The sequence below is a fragment of the Giraffa tippelskirchi genome, chromosome X, assembly GCF_054371585.1.
Source record: "Giraffa tippelskirchi isolate mGirTip1 chromosome X, T2T-mGirTip1v1.2.pri, whole genome shotgun sequence".
Classification (NCBI taxonomy): domain Eukaryota; kingdom Metazoa; phylum Chordata; class Mammalia; order Artiodactyla; family Giraffidae; genus Giraffa; species Giraffa tippelskirchi.
In genome coordinates, this window is record NC_137289.1 from 116,717,712 (window position 1) to 116,737,824 (window position 20,113).

Sequence of the window (20,113 nt, forward strand, 5' to 3'; positions counted from 1 at the left end):
CTAGGGGGCGCGAAAATAGGCGAGCTCAGAGAATAGAAGTGCCGGTAAGCTGGCAGGGAAAGTTAGGAAATAGGGAAAACTGGGGGGTGAAGGGGGAATGACTTGCTCCAAGACTAGGTCCATCCTGAGTTTGAAAAGAGTACTTTTGTCACTTTTCTCCATGTTCCAAATCCCGGGGATGAAAAATTGGCGGGGCGGGAGGGGGCGTGTTACATCACTGAGAGAACCTCCCTTGGCTCCAGTGGCCACATCCCAGGAAACCTAGGAATCTACAGCTGACGCCTTCTAGAAAAGGACCCACCCCAGCTTCCTAAGAAAAGGAAACCCACGTGACGGGAGGGGGCGGGGGCGAGAAACCAGGCGACCCCGGAGCAAGCGCGGCCAGGGGCGGGGCCGGGGGCCCCGCTGCTTCGAGGAATCGCCCGGCGCAGCGGTTCGGGGGCGGAGGGATCGCACTGGGCTCGCAGCACACCAGGATAAAGGAGTCGCTGAGCGCGCACCGCGCAGGCGGGGCGGAGAAAGAGGGGATCTGCTCTGCGCGCATCGGGCACGGGCGGGGCGGACGCGAGCCTCTCGCGCGGGGAGCCGGGAGCCCAGCCGGAGCCTGACGCCGCCTGGGTACTGACCGCTGCCCCTCCCCGCTCGGCGCCGCCTCCCGCAGCCGGGGAGGGGCCGGGGCGGAGCGAGCGAGCCGGGCAGCGCCGGGGCGGAGCGGGCGCGGGCAGAACGCGGCGCGGGGCCGGCTGCGAGGGTCCGCGGCGGGATCGGCATCGCTGCGGCTGCCTACGACCCGGTCCCCGGTCCCCGGCCGCCCGCCCCGCAGACCCACCTTCGCGGCGCGGCGGGAAGCGCGCGGAGCTCCGAGGGAGCGAGTCCCCGCGCGCGCGGCGGCTCGGCTGCTTCCCTCCGTGGGAGGTCAGTCTCCCGGCTCTCCGGACTCGCCTGGCGTCCTCGTTTCCCGCGGGGCGGGCCGGCTGCGGCGCCCGGGGCATGGCTTCGGCGGGCAGCGGCATGGAGGAGGTGCGCGTGTCGGTGTTGACCCCGCTGAAGCTGGTCGGGCTGGTGTGCATCTTCCTGGCGCTGTGTCTGGATCTGGGGGCCGTGCTAAGCCCGGCCTGGGTCACGGCCGACCACCAGTACTACCTGTCCCTGTGGGAGTCCTGCCGGAAACCCGCCAGCTTGGACATCTGGCACTGCGAGTCCACGCTCAGCAGCGGTGAGGGCCCGGCGCGCCGCGACCCCTGTCTCCCGCCCCGCGCCCCGCTGCCTGGACGGCTACCTCCTCTACCTTCCACCCCCCATTCTGTGTACCCCGACCCTAGTCCGCTCCCTTCCTGCTGGCCTTTCGCGGATCCTCGGGCTCCAGCCACCTGCTCGATCTCCACCCCTCCCCTCTCCCCAGTCCGGGTCGCCAAACCCAGTGCGATGCCCCACGCCCTCTCCTCTGTGGCCATTCCTCCGGCTCTGGAGTAACACGTATGCTATTCTGGGTAATTGTTACCATTTAAGTCGAGAACCGTGTGGTTGTGTTGAATATGCAACGCCTTCCACACCCCCGTTAAAAAAAAAAAAAAGCAAAAGCGCCCCAACTCCACCGGGATGCTGTGGGCTCTCTGCCTTCCCCACTCTCCTCTCTAGAAGAAATTTGCCTGAGTTTACCTCTTGGTGCCCACGTTTCTGTCTGTTGTCCTCCACTTTAATCTGGCTTGTCCCCAATGAGTTTCGGTTTGGATTTTAGTTCCTTAAATTTTTGAGGGATGTGGAAAGTTGGAAGAGGGACAGGCTTTAATTTCCTTTCCTTTTTTGGTGACACGGTGCTTGGTTAAGAGTTGCTCTTCCTTCTTTCCCACTCCAAATGCCTTCTCTATCCTCCAGATCGTTTTCTTCTGCATGAGGTACTCACAAGATGCCTGGAAAGTTGTAGCTTATTCAAGCAGCACTGAAAGCTGTAAAGGGATGGGGTGGAGGATGAAGAAAGTAGTCCCCGGGGGAGGGGGGCGGCTTTACTGCTTTACTCTCTCCTTGAGCCCCGATTGCCTTCCCCTGCACTCCAGTTACGCCCTTAGCAGAAATCTGCCAAACTTCGGATTTCTTCCTGCAAACCGCTATTCCTTGCTAATCTTGATTCTTCAGCAGCTGGTGTCAGTGCAGAGAAAGGGGAATAAAAGAGGGCCTGGCTGTGATTTTACACACCTACACGTGCACCCCTGAGAAACTCATTAAATTCCTTCGTGACAGTTTCATGTCTTCTCTGGGACTGTTTATAAAGCTTTACTGAAAACGTGTCAAGTTCTAGGCAAGTTAAAATAGGAAAAAAGCCACAAAAATCAGATTTGCTTTTGTCTTTCTTTTCTTGTTATAAGGGTAAAATTAGTTCACTTGCTTTAGTTTCTTCCATAAATTTGATTGTGTTTACAAAAGGCTTTTTTCTTTGATATTACCTCAAAATTTCCATTGAAGGATTTTGTCTTTGTTGCTTAATTCACTGTGGAGGGGACTGGTTGGCAGCGGGAGGTCAACATTTAGGTCTTTTAATTCTTTCAGGGTTGGCTGTTTACAACTAAAGATAAAATAAATCGGTAAAATGCCTTTCTTCAGTAACCAGGAGATCCAAATAAACTTTGGAGAGAATATCTTTTCTTTCTCTACTCCAGTAGAAATGGAAATTTATGTAGGAATGCCAGCTTCAGCACGTCTCCTTAGCAACGTGAATCTTTTGCCCCTTTCTGTCTCCTGAAATAATAGCCCCCTGATTGCATAAAGACTTTGCAGATAGGTTAGAGAAATGAGCTTCAACTCATTTTCTTTTCAGGCCCATATCCTTTTCTCTCGACCAGGAATGTGGGGAATAGGGAGAAGACAGCTCGAGTTTGTTGAGCGTCTGCAGTGTTTGCTAATTTCCTTAATTGCCTCCATACCCATTTATCTCTGCTTTTTTCCTCTTTAAGCAAGGAAATGGGGAGACCAAGCTTAATGCAAATATAGTGATAATAGGACTCTGCAAGGTAAAAATCAGAGGCTGGTACAGTTTTTGATTCCCCCCACCCCGAGCCCGTTATTCTATCCTCTTGCAGAAATTCATACTCCAGCATTTATTTCTTTTTTCGTTCCTGAAAATAGTTTTCGTCCTAGGAAAAAAGTATACCTCAGAAGCGAACGGGGGTGGTGGAGATGGTTTGCTTGGAGGCTATCTGAAACAAGTTCTTGACTTGCTTTATGTAGTAGCAGTTCGTTTTTCCTCCCCACGGTGGTGGGTGGGGAGGGTGCAGGAGGAAAGGAAACACAATATGGAAAATTGCTCCATCTCTCCACTTTACAAAGTCGGTTTTCTTACAGTGTTGGGTGGACTTGAAGCTTCTGTTCACCAGTATTCTGAAACAAGGGGGGAAGCTTGAAGTGAAACGAGCAGTTCTTTTCTTGCCCGTTCCAAAGGGCAGGCGGCTTTTCTCAGTCTGTTTGCTGTGTTGAATAGCCGAAAGCAGGGAGGGCAATGTCTTCTCTGAAGATTTTAAGAGATCCACTTCATTGTCTCTCGAAATGAATTACCTCCGGAGGAACCACCAAGGACAGTTTTACTGAAGGCCCTTTACCAGCATCTTCAGGGCTTAATTAAAAACCTTTGTCTTAATTAGAATTAAAACTGCCGTGAAGAGGCAAGCTTGTAAATACAGAAGGGAAATTTCAGGAATGTTGCTACTGATGCCAGTATGTCCTACTTAGGCCCAGTTTTTACAGAAACTTTACTCTCAGCCATTATTTTTACAGGTGCATTTTTAATTTTGGTACCAAATATGCATCGTTTACTGCTTGTAACCTGTTTTATGGTTTTAAGCAAAAGCAGCACCATGCCTTTTTTGTCCTGGTGTATTGAAGGTTGCGTCAGCACTTCTAGCATGAACCAGTGGGTGTCGGTCAACCGTAATGCTTTTTCTCTGGTGTCCCAATTCTGTTTATGGGGGACTGCCCAGGCATTCATCTTTAAGCTATAAATTTCCCAAAAAGACCAATGAGAAGATGGCTAATAGACTGGCATTCACAGTGAAAACACGAAAAGAAAAAAGATCAAGTATGCTTGTTAGGAAGTTTAGAATAGGTAGTCCTCACATGGCTGTCGGCCACAGAATCTCTAAGGATGGTTTTCCCCACTTCTGATTTTGGCAGTCTTTTGATACATCTTAAGTAATTCTTTTAAATGATAGTAATGTTTTAGACATTTGCTTAGTCACATTTAATTTTGATAACTTTTTTTTCTAGAATATAATTTTTAGAGTTTCACAGCCATAGCAATTACAAGAGAAATCCTTGGTGCAAGTAGGATTACTCAATGTATAGTAAGCCTGATAGCCTAAACTTTAGCTGATAGCCTAAACTTAACTTCAAACATACTGTATAACCTCTTTGGGTGATTTTATGTTTCTTTTATAAAATTTATAAATACATAGCTATTTCATATAAGTCGGATTGCTTTTTTTGATGTCTGTGTTACTTATTGACTAAGCAGAATGCAAGTATGTGCAGATGGCCAAATGAACACAATTTACTGAGAGTAATTTTGGAATATAACAAATGGCAATTATCTGTCTTTCTATCCACAAAATACTTGATCAGATAGTTAGTGCCTTTTTCATACAATATTGTTAACATCATCCGTGCACTGTCCTAAAAATAGCTGTATTTGTAACATGAGTCACTGGCACTTTTGAAATGGCAGTGCACTGTATGCTAATAACAGGTGAATATTATTATTTTCAGTTGACAGGGGTTCTTTTAAGAGTGCTTTGTATGCAGCTCATATTTTAAAAACTGATAGAAAAATCCACTTTAAAAGGCATTATGAGAAAACCTGTCTAAACACCTGCAAATCTTAGAAAACCTAAGGTACAGTGATTCTGAGTTCAGATGTGTATCATGTATGCATATTTTGAATCCATACCTTAATTGGGAAACTGATTTTCCTTGGAAAACTTCACAATATGATTTACTCCAGGGAAGGTTCAGCTTGTTGCTTGAAATGAGTTGATATTGATGCATGTTTACAAATAGCTCAGCAAGCCGGGGAGGTCACGACAGTTATACTCTATTCTGGCTTCCTAAAAAAGAACAGAACTAGAACAAAAGAATTTTATTTAACCTATACAGCGTAGACTGATGGAAAATTATTCAAAGAGCAGCACTTAGCACTGAAACTTTCTTGTTTAATAATCCAGAGAAAACAAGGTATAACATTTCAAGATCCTCATGGTGATTTTCTTTTAAGGTCTCCTAAGATTCTGAAGTTCCCCAGATTGACTTTTACAAAGGACATTTTAATTTGTGGGCAGATATAATTCTTCTTTTGCTCACAATCATAGAATGATTGTAATCTCCAGGGGGCCATTTAGATCAATCTTTGTCAGCTAAGGGATTTGATGAATATCTGAGAAGCCTGGCCTTTCATAAAACATTTCAAAACCAAACCAAAACAAACAAAAGCATATTTCAAGCAGTAGATTTTGCCTGCTGTCAGGAATAAATTTGAAGAATCACTTTCAAGTTTAATAGTAAGCCATGGAAGCCTGGCGTACTGTAGTCCATGGGGTCACAAAGAGTCAGACACAACTTGGTGACTAAACAACAGCCACAACAACAATCCTTTTCACTAATGTATCTAGTAGTACTCCACCATTTCACTAAGTGGGCTTGGTGGTGGTGGTGTTCAGTTGCTAGGTCATGTCCGACTCTTTAAGACCCTATGGACTACTGTTCCCAAATAAGTCCCTGGATTACATAACCTGAATATCACAGCAACGTTTGTATGAACTATCCTAAATTATAGCATAATCCTGTAAGAGGGCAGAGTAGTGTTGTGAAGAATACATGAGGGAAGCTTTGGATTCAAACTGCCCTGAATTTGGCCACTTCCCAATCATATGACCTCATAAAACTTCCTTAACATCTTCACATAGTTTGCCATGAAGATTAAACATACATACATACCTGCTCATTAGGGTTGCATTTCTTCCTTATCGTATATTCAGAGAAGCAAACCCAAAATGATATATTCTTTTTCATTAATTGAGGACTTTTTCTTCCTTAGGTAGTAAACTTTTTTTTTGCACCGAATGATTAAGTATGTTGTTCATCTCAAATTTAAATTTTGAAAGGTACTACCCAGCATTTAACAGTGCTCTTGGTTGATCCTAATCACAAAATTATTACCTACTGTCTACCTTTTATTCAGTACTGTTCCAGGCCAGACATCTCACTTATTCCCAGTGCTGAATAAATTTGAAATGTAAGTAATGCTACCCCATATATTATTGAGAAAGTGAAAGTGAAGTGGCTCAGTCGTGTCCGACTCTTTGCGACCCCATGGACTGTAGCCTACCAGGCTCCTCCGTCCATAGAATTTTCCAGGCAAGAAGGCTAGGCATTTTTGTACATTTACCAAGTTCTCTATCAGTGGTAGAGACAGGTTTTTTCCAAGAATGTTCCAGTTATTAAAGCTGGAAAACAAACCGCCTCCAAAGTTAGTGGTGTCAAATAACATTTATTTTATAATGTCCATGACTTTGGTGGGTCAGGAATTAAGATAGGGCATGATGAGGATGGCTTGTCTCTGTTCTTTGATGTTTGGAGCTGGGGCACAGCTCCAGATTTGAGTGGCTGTAAACTAGAACATGTGAAACTGCAGGATCCTCTTCCAAATAGTTTCACAGGATTTGACACATTGGTGGGAATGCCTGGGAGGCTGGACTCAGCTGGGACTGGCCTGTCTAGCATGGTGGTCTCAGGACAGTTGACTTCTTACAGGATGAGTAGTTTTCCTGAGAGCAAGGGTTGGAAAAGAACCAGTCTCCTGTCAGAACCAGCCTGGGAAATCAGAGAAGCCATATGTACAGCCCAGATTCCAGGGGAAGAGAACTGGGTTCTATTTCTTGATGGAGCAGTGGCAAGGTCACATTGTAGAAAAGCATGTAGGATAGGAAATGCTGTTGGGCCACGTTTGCTAGTCTGACACTAGAGTCTAACTACAAATCTGCCTTCTTTCTTTATTGCCTCTGAAGAACAAAGACAACTACATAGCTCCTTTCTTTGAGAACTTTGAATCAATTATATAAATAATGTTTGGCTGGAGTGAAAACTGCCCTCAACCAACACATGGCTTTAATGATTAGTCAGTTGTATGGGATTACTCTGGATTTGGAAGGAAATGGACTCAAGAACCTAACCTGCCTACAAACAGACAATGCTTTTCTCTGTCTATATATAAACACCTTAAGTCATTTTTGGTTTATAGTCTCAAAAGGATCAGATTGATTGAGAATGCATGTGTGCATGCTTAGTTGTGTCCCACTCTTTGTGACCCCATGGATTGTAGCCCACCAGGCTCCTCCGTCTACGGAATTCTCCAGGCAAGAAAACTGGAGTGGGTTGCATTCCCTTCTCCAATGGATCGTCCCCACCCAGGGATCAAACTCGTGTCTCCTGCATTGGCAGATTGATTCTTAACCACTGAGCCACCAGGGAAGCCTCCATCTGGCTTCTTAATTTGATACTTTATGTTGCATGATAAAATTTTTGCCATTTTAGAAAGTTTTGTGTGAGTCTGATGAAATGGTTTGTACATGAACACTACAATGTTAAAAAGTTAAAAATTCCAGACAGTAGTTAAATTTTATAGTGCTAGAAAGGTATGAGAGTTGCAGAGGTTTTTTGTTTGCTTGTTTTTTCATTATTTTAATAACATGATTCTTCTGATAATTGCCCATATGTTGAATCACAGAATCATAGCACATTTGGACTAGAAAAGATTTTTTAAAATCATCTTGCCCAACTGAATTTATTGCATAGATAAAAAAAATGAGGTGAGACAAAATATTAAAGACTCAATAGAGAGATTGTACTTAGCTGTAGTATTTTTGCAGGATGGGTTTTCAAAATTTCCAGTGATATTGCAGATAGCTATCTCTAGGTGTGTGAAGGATTGTTGACTACTATCATGTATGGAAGGGCTTCCCAGGTGGCACCAGTGATAAAGAACCTGTCTGCCAATGCAGGAGACATAAGAGATGCGGGTTTGATCCCTGGGTCAGGAAGATCCGCTGGAGGTGGAAATGACAACCCATTCCAGTATTCTTGCCTGGAGAATCCCATGGACAGAGGAGCCTGGGGGGCTACAGACCATGGGGTCGCAAAGGGTTGAACACTTATGATTGAAGTGACATAGCACACACAGCACATCTGTATGGAGCTTTGGATGAAGAAGTTAAGGACTACTGTGAAATAGATACCTACTTTTTAGAAGAGTATTTATCATCCAAGATTTCATTTTCCTATGGAATTTAAAGAGTTTTCAAATAGACTCATATATGTTAAGTCTGTTAGGTTTTAGATGTTTATTATCATCAAATTTTACAGTTGCTGTGGCTAGTCCTTAAAAATCAACAAAAAATTCTTTTTCTTTAAATTTCTCCACGATCGTCTACTTTAAAACAACCGCTTAATTTTAAGTTGAAAACCGCTTCCAAAAGCCTTTGGAAGCTAGCCATGCAAGTTTCTTAAATTGACAATATGCAAATAAATTTTACTAGATCAACTTATTACTGCATTCTGGTTTTATTTTTTTTAAAGATACACTTATTTATCAAGTGGCAGATTTTTCCTTAAGCAGAATTTCATCCTCACATGTCTAAGGTCATAGACAGTTAAATCTTACCAGTCTTTTCAAAGTATTGGATCATCTCCCTTGAAAATTAGACAAGGACACCTTTACCCTTTTTTGCTGCTATATTTGTTTGGGATTTTTGAGACATTAGTAGACCATCAATTTTCTGTTCTATTGCAGTGTTGCTTTTGGCACCAAAGACTCATTAATAAAACAATAACCCCAACAAAAATGAAGCATCCATGGTTCGCAGAAAACCAGGAAAAAATATATCTAGATTATTTTGTCTCTAACAGCTTATTAACTGTTGTGAGATTTAAAATGATAGTTTAATGAGCCATTTGTTCAAGATAATGTCACATATCTTAATTATAGCTTTATAAAATATATGTGTTAGGCAAAACGATGATACAAAGTAGAAGTTAGGACCCAAAGTCACATAGTCTCTATGCATGAAAAAGCACACGCACGAAAGAACTCAAATTTCCATCAAAGGATTTTTCTGTTATATTTTAAGGTCCTTAAACCATATGTTCATTGTCATGCATAGCACTTTGTGAATGCAACCTGGAGTCTATTCCTAGAGCTAAGAGGTGACTTAAAGAGAGAAATGACCCTGGGGAGGGTCTTTCTTATCTCCTCTTATGTATCCAAGGAGTCAACTTCGTTGAAACATAGTCATTGATTTCCTAGGAGGGAGTGGGCTTTGTCCTGGTACAAAGTCAGCCAGTCTTTCTGGTGGTGAGAGCAAGGTGATTAATGAAACAAATGGCTTCTTTTAAACAAGTTAATGAAATAATATAAATGTACGAAGTAGTATGAGGGAGAAAATAAATATAAATTCACCTTTTGCAGGGGGACAAAGAAGGGCCCTCATCTAAAGAAGCTTGTTGACAGGGAACTGGTGGGAGCACTAGCTTGCCAAACTTATTCCTCCATATTTACTAGGGGTGTCTTAATACTGATCATGGGTGACTGGCTGTCTGTCTTCCATCTGCTCTTTGATTATTATTAGCTACAAGAAACCCATCACAAAAGCTTTTTAGTTGCTTAGAGGCAGGTCACCCACTCCTAGTCTTGGCATGGATTTTCTTCTTGTTGTTTTTCCAGATAACCAAGTTATTCAAATTGTAACTTTCTTAGGTTTTTTTTCCAAAGAATGGAGAAGGAAAGTCTTTGATGTAACAAATACATCACAAGTTTATGTACTATCATTAGTAATTACTACTGAGAAATACCAGTACCCATTAGTTAATATTAGTTACCATCAAATGCAGATATAAGCTTTCTGATATAATACTTGGTAAGAAACAGCACTCATTAACAGTAACAGTGTCTTTTTTGTCTAAATACTGAAACATACTCTAATAGTAGGGCTTTTGCTAAGCACTGTATACAATGGTTTTATTTGGGGGAAAAAGCACCATATGTTATGGTGTTTAGATGATAAATCATATTTCCGCCAAATTCTGTGAAGCAGCAGAAGTGCCCCTTTATAAAGAAAAAAGAATGTGTATTCATCAAGCATCAACACGAAACAACTCAAAAGTCTTGAATGTAACTGTCACAGATTGAAAATTGATAGCCTGTTTGGCACTCTTAGACCACCAGAATTACCACCAAAATGTTAGTAAAATTGACCTGTACTTTGGTCATTAGAATTGTTGTATTGTATATTTTGATGGTTACTTGGGGTCATTTATGTGTTTAAAATCAGGTTGGTGCTGTACTTTTGACCCATTTTTTTAATCCATAAATGGGCCTAAAGAGTAAGACTTAAATCGTATTGTTGCCAACTTGATTAACATGAGTTTTAAAGTAGGTGCTTCTTTCTGACATTCCACTTAACTTTCTGCAACCCGCTGCACACAGTGTCTAAACTCTGTCATTTTATGAAAGACACATAGTTATTGGCCATAAATATTTGTTTGCATGTGAAGAAGGTTAGTTTTGATATTAGTTGTTTGAGAAAAGAGATGGTCATTTTAATTTTTGAAGTTAGAATCCAGACTCTTCTTTTGGCTGCCTTTGTTTGTGTCTGTATCTGATGGAACAGTGGAAAATTAATGCAATGCTGACGGATTTAGGTCAGGATGCAACTTAGCCAAGAAAACAAAGTTTAAAGTCCCTCAGTAATGGTTCTGGTTTTCCACTTCATCTGCCAAATGCAGACTAAACTTTAGGGAGAACTTCTGGATGACTTGTGAGGCAGTGTCAAGATCATAGGAGAAAATACTCTTCTAGGTTGAAGACTGAATGATTTTTGATGCAGTTATGGATACCATTTTGGTTAATATTCTTTTGCAGAATTCAAAGGTAAATATATAAGTGCCTGTCTGGAAAATTTGAATGTAATTATAAAAGTTATTAAAATCAGTATTTTACTTTGTGATGAGAATTATAGGAATAGTGAGAATCATGCATAAAAACATTAGAATACACTTGGGGAAGTACTACCCAGTCCAGCTGTGGGAGTTGAATTTATAAGGGTAAATATCTGTTTCTTCACTACTTTTTAATTATATCTAATTTGCTAAAGAAGTGACAATTGTGTGCTCAGGGATTTACATATGTAGAACTCATCTCAGTGTATAAACAATACCTACAGAGTTAAATAAATTAGCCAATGTTTGATGAGGTAAAGGTTTTGCAATGAAACAGGTGGAGGAAAGCTTTAGGCACTGGTGTGGTACACTGATCTTGGCTCAAAAAAGTGTGGAAAGTGTATCATCATTTAGATTTTGCCTTTCCCGAAAATCCGGAAGTAAATTTTGACCATGAATTCCCCAAGGGAATGTGAAGTCTCCAATTTGGCAGCTGTAATGTGGCCCATAGAATTTTCATAATGCAGTAGCAATTTCAGGCCAGTCTCATGTATTAGACTGTTAAGAAAGTCAGCACAATTCTGCAGAATACTAAAGCATTTATAGACATTGGAGGCTCTGGCACCAGCTAATAAAAATACCTTGAAAGAGGATTTGAATTTAATTCCTGAGTTGCATATTAATGTTGGACTTGATGTTATGATATAAGGACTGCCCAATTTTTATTCTCTTACTACAAGGGAAATTATAACATTGTGTGCGTATTTTATATATGTATATATACACGCACATATATATTTATTTATTTATTATTTTTTTCCTTTTCTTTTTTTTTCTGTTAGAGAAAGCTCTCATAGGGAAGTGGATTCTTATCTTTAGCCTTAACTATTGTAGGTGCAGTGCCAATGCCTGCAGCGTGTCACTGTGTCAGTTTTGCCAAAATATTCTTAGGTGGAAGTACAACCTGAAATGGCAGCCTCATTTCAGGTTGTATTTCCATTTCCAAAACATCCCTTCCAGCCTGTTTGAGACCTAACCAGTTTATGGACCAAGGCTGTACATTATTTCCTCAAAACCGATTATCACTTGTTCTCTCAGGTCTTAGAAACCAGACTCAGATTTCAGATCAGCTGGCCTGACATTGAACAATGACCAAGTTTAATTGTCCAGAGCACTGCAGTTTGCGCAACAGCACTGTGGCCACTGATGTTCTGCAGAGCTGGTTTATGCTCACTGCTCCACTACAGCGTCAGTTTATCATTTATAGGAATGTATAAAACTAATGCAGAGTAATAAATCTCTAAGGACTCTTAACACTTCATCTGATTAAATACTGTGGGGGCTAGAAAATTGGGGAACTAAGATTGATACAGAAATTAACCAATTAGGAGAACTTAAAATAGATGATTTTTTTGAAGAAATGGAGCTGAAAATTGAGAATTTTATGATATTTTAATTTGTTTTGCAGATATTGAATGTGGGATAGCAAGTATTTGTGGCGTACAAACCTTCTAATGGAAAAAGCAATTTGCATAGAGATTTTTGGTCATTTATTATGCTGTTAATGTAAAATTGCCCAAGTCCTATAGTATATAACCAAACATTTTATATGTATATATTCTTATTAAATCTACATTTGCTAGGTAAGTAAATATATATCTTTGTAAACAGGAATCCCAGCCTATTAGTTAATGGCCATTAGTTGCTGCTGCTTAGTCACTTCAGTCGTGTCTGACTCTGTGCGACCCCATAGACGGCAGCCCACCAGGCTCCCCCGTCCCTGGGATTCTCCAGGCAAGAACACTGGAGTGGGTTGCCATTTCCTTCTCCAATGCATGAAAAAGAAAAGTGAAAGGGAAGTCGCTCAGTCGTGTCCGACTCCTAGCAACCCCATGGACTGCAGCCTACCAGGCTCCTCCGTCCACGGGATTCACCAGGCAAGAGTACTGGAGTGGGGTGCCATTGCCTTCTCCAATGGCCATTAGTAGTTATCTGTAAAAGTATTTTTGGTTTGTTTTATTCCCCATTTCCTAGGTTTGTTCAGTAAGAAAGAGGAAAATGGTATCAGACCAATCTACGTAGTCCCTGACTTTTATCTGTGAGGCAGGTCCTAATATTTGGACAATGGATTCTGTTGCTACTTACTGAAAGCAACACTAGTGCTAAACCTTGAAAACTGCCCTGAGCCTCCTTAACTATGGTAGCCATATCAAACCACTTTTTCAACCTATTGATTGATACTCAACTGGTCAGTGAGTTAAAGCTTTGGTCCTGGGCAACCTGCCTGACTGATTCATTCCGAATGGTTATAATGTCAACAATCCCCAAACTTGGCACCGTCCACCAAGGATACAGCCTCAATACTTCAGTCTCAGCCTCAGCTTCTGGCCAGGACACTGGCGGACATATGTGGCCCAATTCTAGTCTCTCTCAGAAAATAAAAATGACTTTTCTGCCTGAGCAGGCATAACTATGGTTGTGGCCCAAAGGGAAGGGTAGCAATATCACAACAGTGGAGATGCTGGTGATTGGTGCTCTTTTTTCACTGTGTCTGAAGTGACTTTCTCATTAGCCACAGCCTCAATACTTGAAGTGAATATAGGACATACAGAAGAAAATCAGAACTGGTTGTATTCATCTGCTTTTTAAAACTATTTCCTGTGCTGTAAGAGGTTCTCTTCCTAATTAGGTTCTAGTCCCTTTTAATACTTCTTATTCTCCTTGTAGCTTCTATTGCATTTTATTGGCTTTCCATATGAAATAAAGTATTACTGTGTTAAGGAAATTGAACATTATGTGAGATTAGGATTTTTTTGCCGTTATCTGTTGCTATGCTGGATAAGCACCACTTTGTACTCCTGTACTAGTCTATTTATCAGATTGACTTCATTTTGAAATTATTATGTCTGAGAGGCCTAGAAGAAAGTTTAGCATTTTAAAATGATACACAGGCATAGACCAGAGGTCAGAAACTATAGTCTGAGGGTCAGAACCAGCCTCCCACTTGTTTTTGTAGATATAGTTTTCTTGGCACAGCCATGCTCGTTTATTTACATACTGTCTTGGGCTGCTTTCACACAGCGTGGTAGAGTTGAGTAGTTATAACAGAGGCCATGACCTGCAAAGCCAAAAATATTTATTATCTGGCCCTTTATAGGGGAAAGTTTGCCAGTTTTTTTCCTTAGTCTTGTTTTTTACAAAATCCAAATAAATAACATATTTTAACTATTTGAGGATACTTAAAGTAGAGAAAAGTGATCAAAATTCCTGTTTTATTTTGGATTGAAAATTAGAAATAGTCAAATGTATGGCAATTTATGCCTTTGGGGCTATTTGAAAGAGCTTATCAGAAAAAGGCAATCTGTTGTGCTTTTATTTTTAAGATATTTTTAAAGTGAGTGAATATTTAGTTGTATCTTGATTTAAACAAAATTGATACTTTCAAAATTATTATTTATTTAAAATAAATTGGAGAAAGTTACTAAAAGCAATAATTATTTTATGAAAATAATATTCCAGCAAGAAAATGTTCAGCATTGGCTCTTAAAGCCTCCAGGGATTTGATTGATGTCTGGATAGATTGATGTTATTATTTTCTTTGTACCTCAAACCCTTGGATAATCATGAAAAACTAATTTATTATTCAGAAATTTCAACTTTCAAATTTTCAGGAGGAATTCTGTTATGTTAAAGTACAATAAGATAGTGCTATGAATAAACTTTTTCAAAGAAATTTAGAGATTTCCAAATGTAAGAACTATTATTTTTTTTTTTTCAAAGCTACATGCTTTTATGGAACAACAGCAACAACAAAAAAAACCCATAGTATGGCTATCCTTTTAAACTTTAATTGAAAGCCAGATATACTTTTGTTTGAAGTTATATTGCTTTGTTACAAATAGATGGCATGAAAAATGCTCTCCACTTTCTGGTGATTCATCTTTATATTTTAAGGAGTGTGGACTTATTCTATTTTCCCCTTGTTTGTTTGTTTCTTGAACGCTGTGCAAGTTCTAGTTCAGTGCCAGCTATATATCCAGAATTTATTAGGAGGAGGGGATATGGAAAAGAATGCTTGAGGCAGGGTTATGTAAATGTAAATAAAAGAAGTAAATCTTAGGGCATTATAGGTTTCTCTACTTGCCTGTTATCCTGCAGTGGCAAAGATTGCACTTGGTAAGCTTTCTGGAGGAATAATTTCAAAGTGCAGCATCAAAATATCATGAGTTCTTGACTTTAGATAGACTGTATTGCAATTTAACCATGGATTAAAGTCTATTTTTCTTTCCTGCACTTACATTAAGGTGAGGGTCAGAAGAGGAACTTCCAAACAAGTCCCACAGAAGAATGTTCACTGTTACCACTTTCTATGATGCTTCCTAAGCTGAGTGGTGCTTTTATATATTCATTCTACTTCTTAGAGAACATTCTACCCTTATAAAATGGAAAATGGGCCAGTTTTCTGTCATACTCGTTCTAAATCTCTATTTTACAAGAAGTGACAAATACATTTCAGCGAGGTGTATGTTTCATTCAGGGCATGGTAGACTCTTTAAGTATCTGTGTACAGAGGCCTGCATGTAGTAAGCGGTCAGTATATGCTTACTGTTAATATGTGTGAATGAAGAAAGGAGCCAAGGAGCTGTTTAGAGTCCATTCTGGCACCTTGAGAATACTTATTTTTAGAAACCATCCCTATGGTGGTAAATATAACAGTAAGATTAAAAAAAACAAACAACCTGATGCTAATTTGCTGGGGGAGTTGTTTTCATGAGTGGGGAGAGAAAGGCAAATAAAAAGTTGGGAGGGGGGGTGTTTAGTGCAAAGGAAGGATTTCTAAAAGAACAGCAAAAAAAAAAAAAAAAAGTACTACAACCACTGGAACAACATGGATGAGAATCAGAGACATAAGAGCCAGACACAAAATAAATATCACAGAGTTAAAAGCCAGACATAAAAGAGTTGATACCATTTACATAAAGTTTAAGAACAATCAAATTGAATACACAAATAATGTTGGTTTGTCGCCCAGGTGGGAGGGTGATTATTGACTGTGGAGGGGCACAAAAGAACCTTCTGGATGGTAGAAATGTTTTATATCTTAATCTGGATGGTGTTTACATGAGTGTATACAAAAATTCATTAAGTTCCCTACTTTCTGTACTTAATGATTTGTGCATGTTACAGCTCAATAGAAAATTTAATAATAATGAAAATAGGTTGTAGAAGGGGCATCAAATTTAGTCTGAATGTTAATAGAATTCTTGGAAGAAAAGCATGGCAAACCCATGGTCTAAAAACTGCTTAGCTTAACATAGGGGACTTCTGAATAAGGACATTTATAGTAATTTTTGTTGCAAAACATTTCAAATCCCAAAAGATGTTTAGTATGCAGTAAAATCGCATCTGTTTAGCTGTAGCAAGGTGACTGCTGCTGAGCATAGTTTACTGCTTTAAAAAAGAAATGCTTTTCTTTTTTTCTTTGCAGACTGGCAGATTGCTACTCTGGCTTTACTCTTGGGTGGTGCTGCCATCATTCTCATTGCATTCCTGGTGGGTTTGATTTCCATCTGCGTGGGATCTCGAAGGCGCTTCTATAGACCTGTTGCTGTCATGCTTTTTGCAGCAGGTAAATATATTCATTACTTTCAAACCAGTATTAAAGTTTCATGAACCTTTCTACCATCCTCCCCTCTCATGAAGAAGCAATATGTGGTTGCTGTATTTACCTACAGGTTGAAAGGCATTTGTTATATTTTAGGGTACATTGTCTAAAGCTTATCATAGTATCAGTTTTCAGTGTATTAAAGCATTTCACATAGCACAGTGGCAATTTCTAAAATTGTAACTAAAACGTGAGTAAATAGTGTCTCTTGCTAGGGCTCTTGGCTTAGGAATTGCAGCAGGTGTATTTACCAATAGTCTTTCTTCACATCTAATATTTTTTTCTTCCTTTTACTGCCCCCATTGATGATCTTAAGGCAGTGTTATTTTTTTCCTGACATAAAGCTGCAAAAGAGAAATCCAATATGTGTCCCCTTAAAGGTATACATCTGTTCTGAAATAAACACGGTTATACTAAAAAATCATGATGTATAACATGAACCGTCAGGCAATTCAGTTGTGTGAGGTCAATGGCATATTCACTTAGCAACCATCTATCTATGAAGCACAGCTTGGATCAACCCAGGTAAAATGAAAGTTTTACTAAAAGTCAGGGGGCTGTTTAGAAAAGGGGCTTATAAGGCTAAAAGCCCAGTGCATTATTTGATATGGGTTTAATTTTCATTTATAAGAATCTCCTTAAATATTCTTAAAAATGACTCCAGCTGAAATATTTTTGTGGTACCTTCAATTTACCCTGTCAGTCATATCTGATTTGAAGACTGCAAAATAAGCCTCTGTGACTCTCAATAATGAAGACACTGACAGAACCATCTAGCCTGTTAGATGGATTTTTTAAAGCTGTTTAAAGATGGGGATAGCTGAAATTTCTCAGGATTTGAAGGGTCATTGGATCTAAAAGTGTAAGAAGTGTTCTGCTGCCCCCTGCTGTTTGTGTTCCTCTTCTTATACCCATGAGGACTTGTCGAAATGCAAGGGTCATAAAAAACAAACCTCCACAGGACTGAAAGAATGTAGAAATAGATCTAGTTCAAATCTCTTTTAAGTAACTTGCTCAAAATCACATTGTAGTTACTGGTGGACCTGGGGCTAGGAGGCTACTGAATCTTAAACTGGTGGTTCATTCACTACTGAATCCCTCATTCATTCTTCATTCACTGTTTATTTCGTGCCTGTTATGGATTGTTCATTGTATTGTGACACTATAAAACTGGCTAAATAGCACAGCAGATACTGTCTAATAGAGTAGAAAACACTATTACAAAAAATAGTTTGAATTCTTAGGCAGATACCACAGTATCATTTTTTTGTTGATCTCATGTGTAATAAAGTTCTCTATTGTGAACACCACGAAGGTTCTCCTAAATATTCTACCACTCTTCTCCACTTTATTTCTCAGTTCATGGATTTACCAAGACTCTTTTTATTATTAAAATGAAATAAAGTAGATATTTTAATTGCAGTATAAGTTTATCTTTGCAGCTAGGATTTGTTAACATAGAGTTGATCATAATAGAATTATTTGATAAATTGTTCTGAAATGATATGATTCTTTAAAATGAATTATGTTTTGAACAATTTTTAGAATACTCATATATTTCTGATTTATGAAGATTTTAGAGGCATGGTAGGCATTTTTTTGTAAATATCCAGTATTATTGTGCTACTTAATTACCATCCCATTTAGCCTTTAACTTTCCCCATAATGGCATATGCAGAAACTATAAAGAAGTCTGTTGTTTAACATACCTATTATAAACATTCTTATAGAAATAACTAGAAGTTCTAGTTTTTTCCTCAGAAGTTCTATATTTTTTTTCCACATATAGCAAAATTTATGAAAATGTGAAAGTTAAGTACTGGTTGTAGCAGAAAACATTGTAAATGAATATAAGTTAAAGATAATGGATTTGGTCAAAAAGTTTTTGCTTTAGCTCTCGCTGCCACAAATATTAGTAAATTATAAAATAGTAAGACAAAGTCCTACAGCAGTATTCATATGTTATTCTACCTGCTGAGACCTAAAATGATCATTATACTGCTACATTTTGAAAATGTACATGTGCTGAAATTTAATTTTACTCATTCTCTTTTGAGACTGTGCTTATAGAAGCTTTCTTTGAAATACCCATTAGTTTAGTGTTCACTTTGTATATAAGCAAGGTTAAACTTACTGGCTATTTGAGACATGTCATGGAAAGGTTTCTCTCTTCCATCTGCAAAAGCTGTGAGAGTTGCCTGTAGCTGATTTCTGGAAAAGATATTTATTACACATAATAATGCATTTATGATTTGAGTGTTGAGATTAACAAAGTTGGAAAATCTGCCTATTTGAAACAATGTAGCTAAAATCACAGTTGTTTATCTTGCTTGCTTCTTAAGAAACATACTTAACTCTAGTGGTTGGCTTGTCTCACCAGTTTAGTGATTCTTTGCAAACGTGTATTTTAGGCTATTTTCCCTTTTTATTCATTGTGGTCTGCTTGAAAATGGTTTGTGTTTCTCTGCTTTTCTCACAATGTTTTCTTCTGCAAATAATATTAAGCCTTGTCTTTGTATTCACACACATAGGGAATGATATTTACCTCAACAAAGAAGTAATTCTTTTCTTTTTTTGCTTCTGCTAAGACATGCAGTACATAAAGTCAAAACAGACATAGCACTACCACTTGGAAACATCTCTACACAGAACTATATCATGAATTCAGTACCATATGCAGTGCCTGGTACTCCGGGGCACTCAGTTAATAGTTGAATGAATGATGGAAAGATGATTGAGGTGTGTGGCTTATAATCTGATAGGAAAAGACAGGCATGAAAACAACTAGCTAACTGTAAATCAGTTTTTCTTAATCCGTTGCTCTCTTGGGAATTTATGAAGCAGCAAGTTTCCTGTGACCACAAATTTAAGATCAAGACAGCTCAGAAAAGTAATAGTTTGGAAATTATTTTTCATATATTCATTTTTCATTCATTTATTTAACAAATAAATGGTGGGTGCCTATAGTATGCAACTACAGTATCCTGGCATTAGATAATATACTCTTAAAGGTTTTTACTAAAAGCTGGTGATTAAGTCTTATAAACACAGGCAAACAAATTGTAAAGGTTTTCATCTTTTCTTTTTCTCTGAGGTCCTTGGTTTAGGGTGCTTGAACAATGGCTAGAAGAGCTAAGAGCTAGCCATTGCTGCAGCCCATCTAAAACATCTGTGTTCTACAACTCTTCCACTTTTTGGTCCTGCAAATTTAGAGTTCAGAATAATATATTATTTATAATAATAATGTTGATAATAATTAACTGGGCACCTACCATGTGTCATACTGCTAGACCCATGGCATAGTCCTATCTCTGCTATAACAGTCTTAAGATTAGGTATTTATTTTCTCCATATTATCAGTGAAGAAGCAGGATCAGAAGGGTTAAGTAATTCTCCAGAGTTGTCCAACTAGTAAGTCACAGAGCCAGGGTTTCAATTCAGGGTATCACTCTGACTTGAGAGCCCAAGTGAAGTTTC

The 20,113-nt window shown here is 39.3% G+C and overlaps 1 protein-coding gene and 1 long non-coding RNA gene across 3 annotated transcripts in view; one reads left to right on the top strand and one right to left on the bottom strand.

Moving 5' to 3' along the window:
- LOC145537034 (uncharacterized) overlaps positions 1-1,724 on the bottom strand; it is a 92,789-nt gene extending 91,065 nt beyond the window's left edge. The window contains exon 1 of the long non-coding RNA XR_014076140.1: positions 1,660-1,724. This is a non-coding gene — a long non-coding RNA (uncharacterized LOC145537034). The remainder of the gene's footprint in view (positions 1-1,659) is intronic.
- Positions 731-20,113, top strand: part of TMEM47 (transmembrane protein 47) — a 29,497-nt gene continuing 10,114 nt past the window's right edge. The window contains exons 1-3 of one of the 2 annotated variants that reach the window (XM_081567474.1): positions 731-800; positions 859-1,216; positions 16,460-16,600. In XM_081567474.1, the coding sequence (XP_081423600.1) occupies positions 991-1,216; positions 16,460-16,600 (367 nt within the window). In that variant the 5' untranslated portion in view covers positions 731-800; positions 859-990. Of the gene's footprint in view, positions 1,217-16,459; positions 16,601-20,113 lie in introns of both variants that reach the window. The other variant, XM_081567472.1, reaches the window with a different exon arrangement.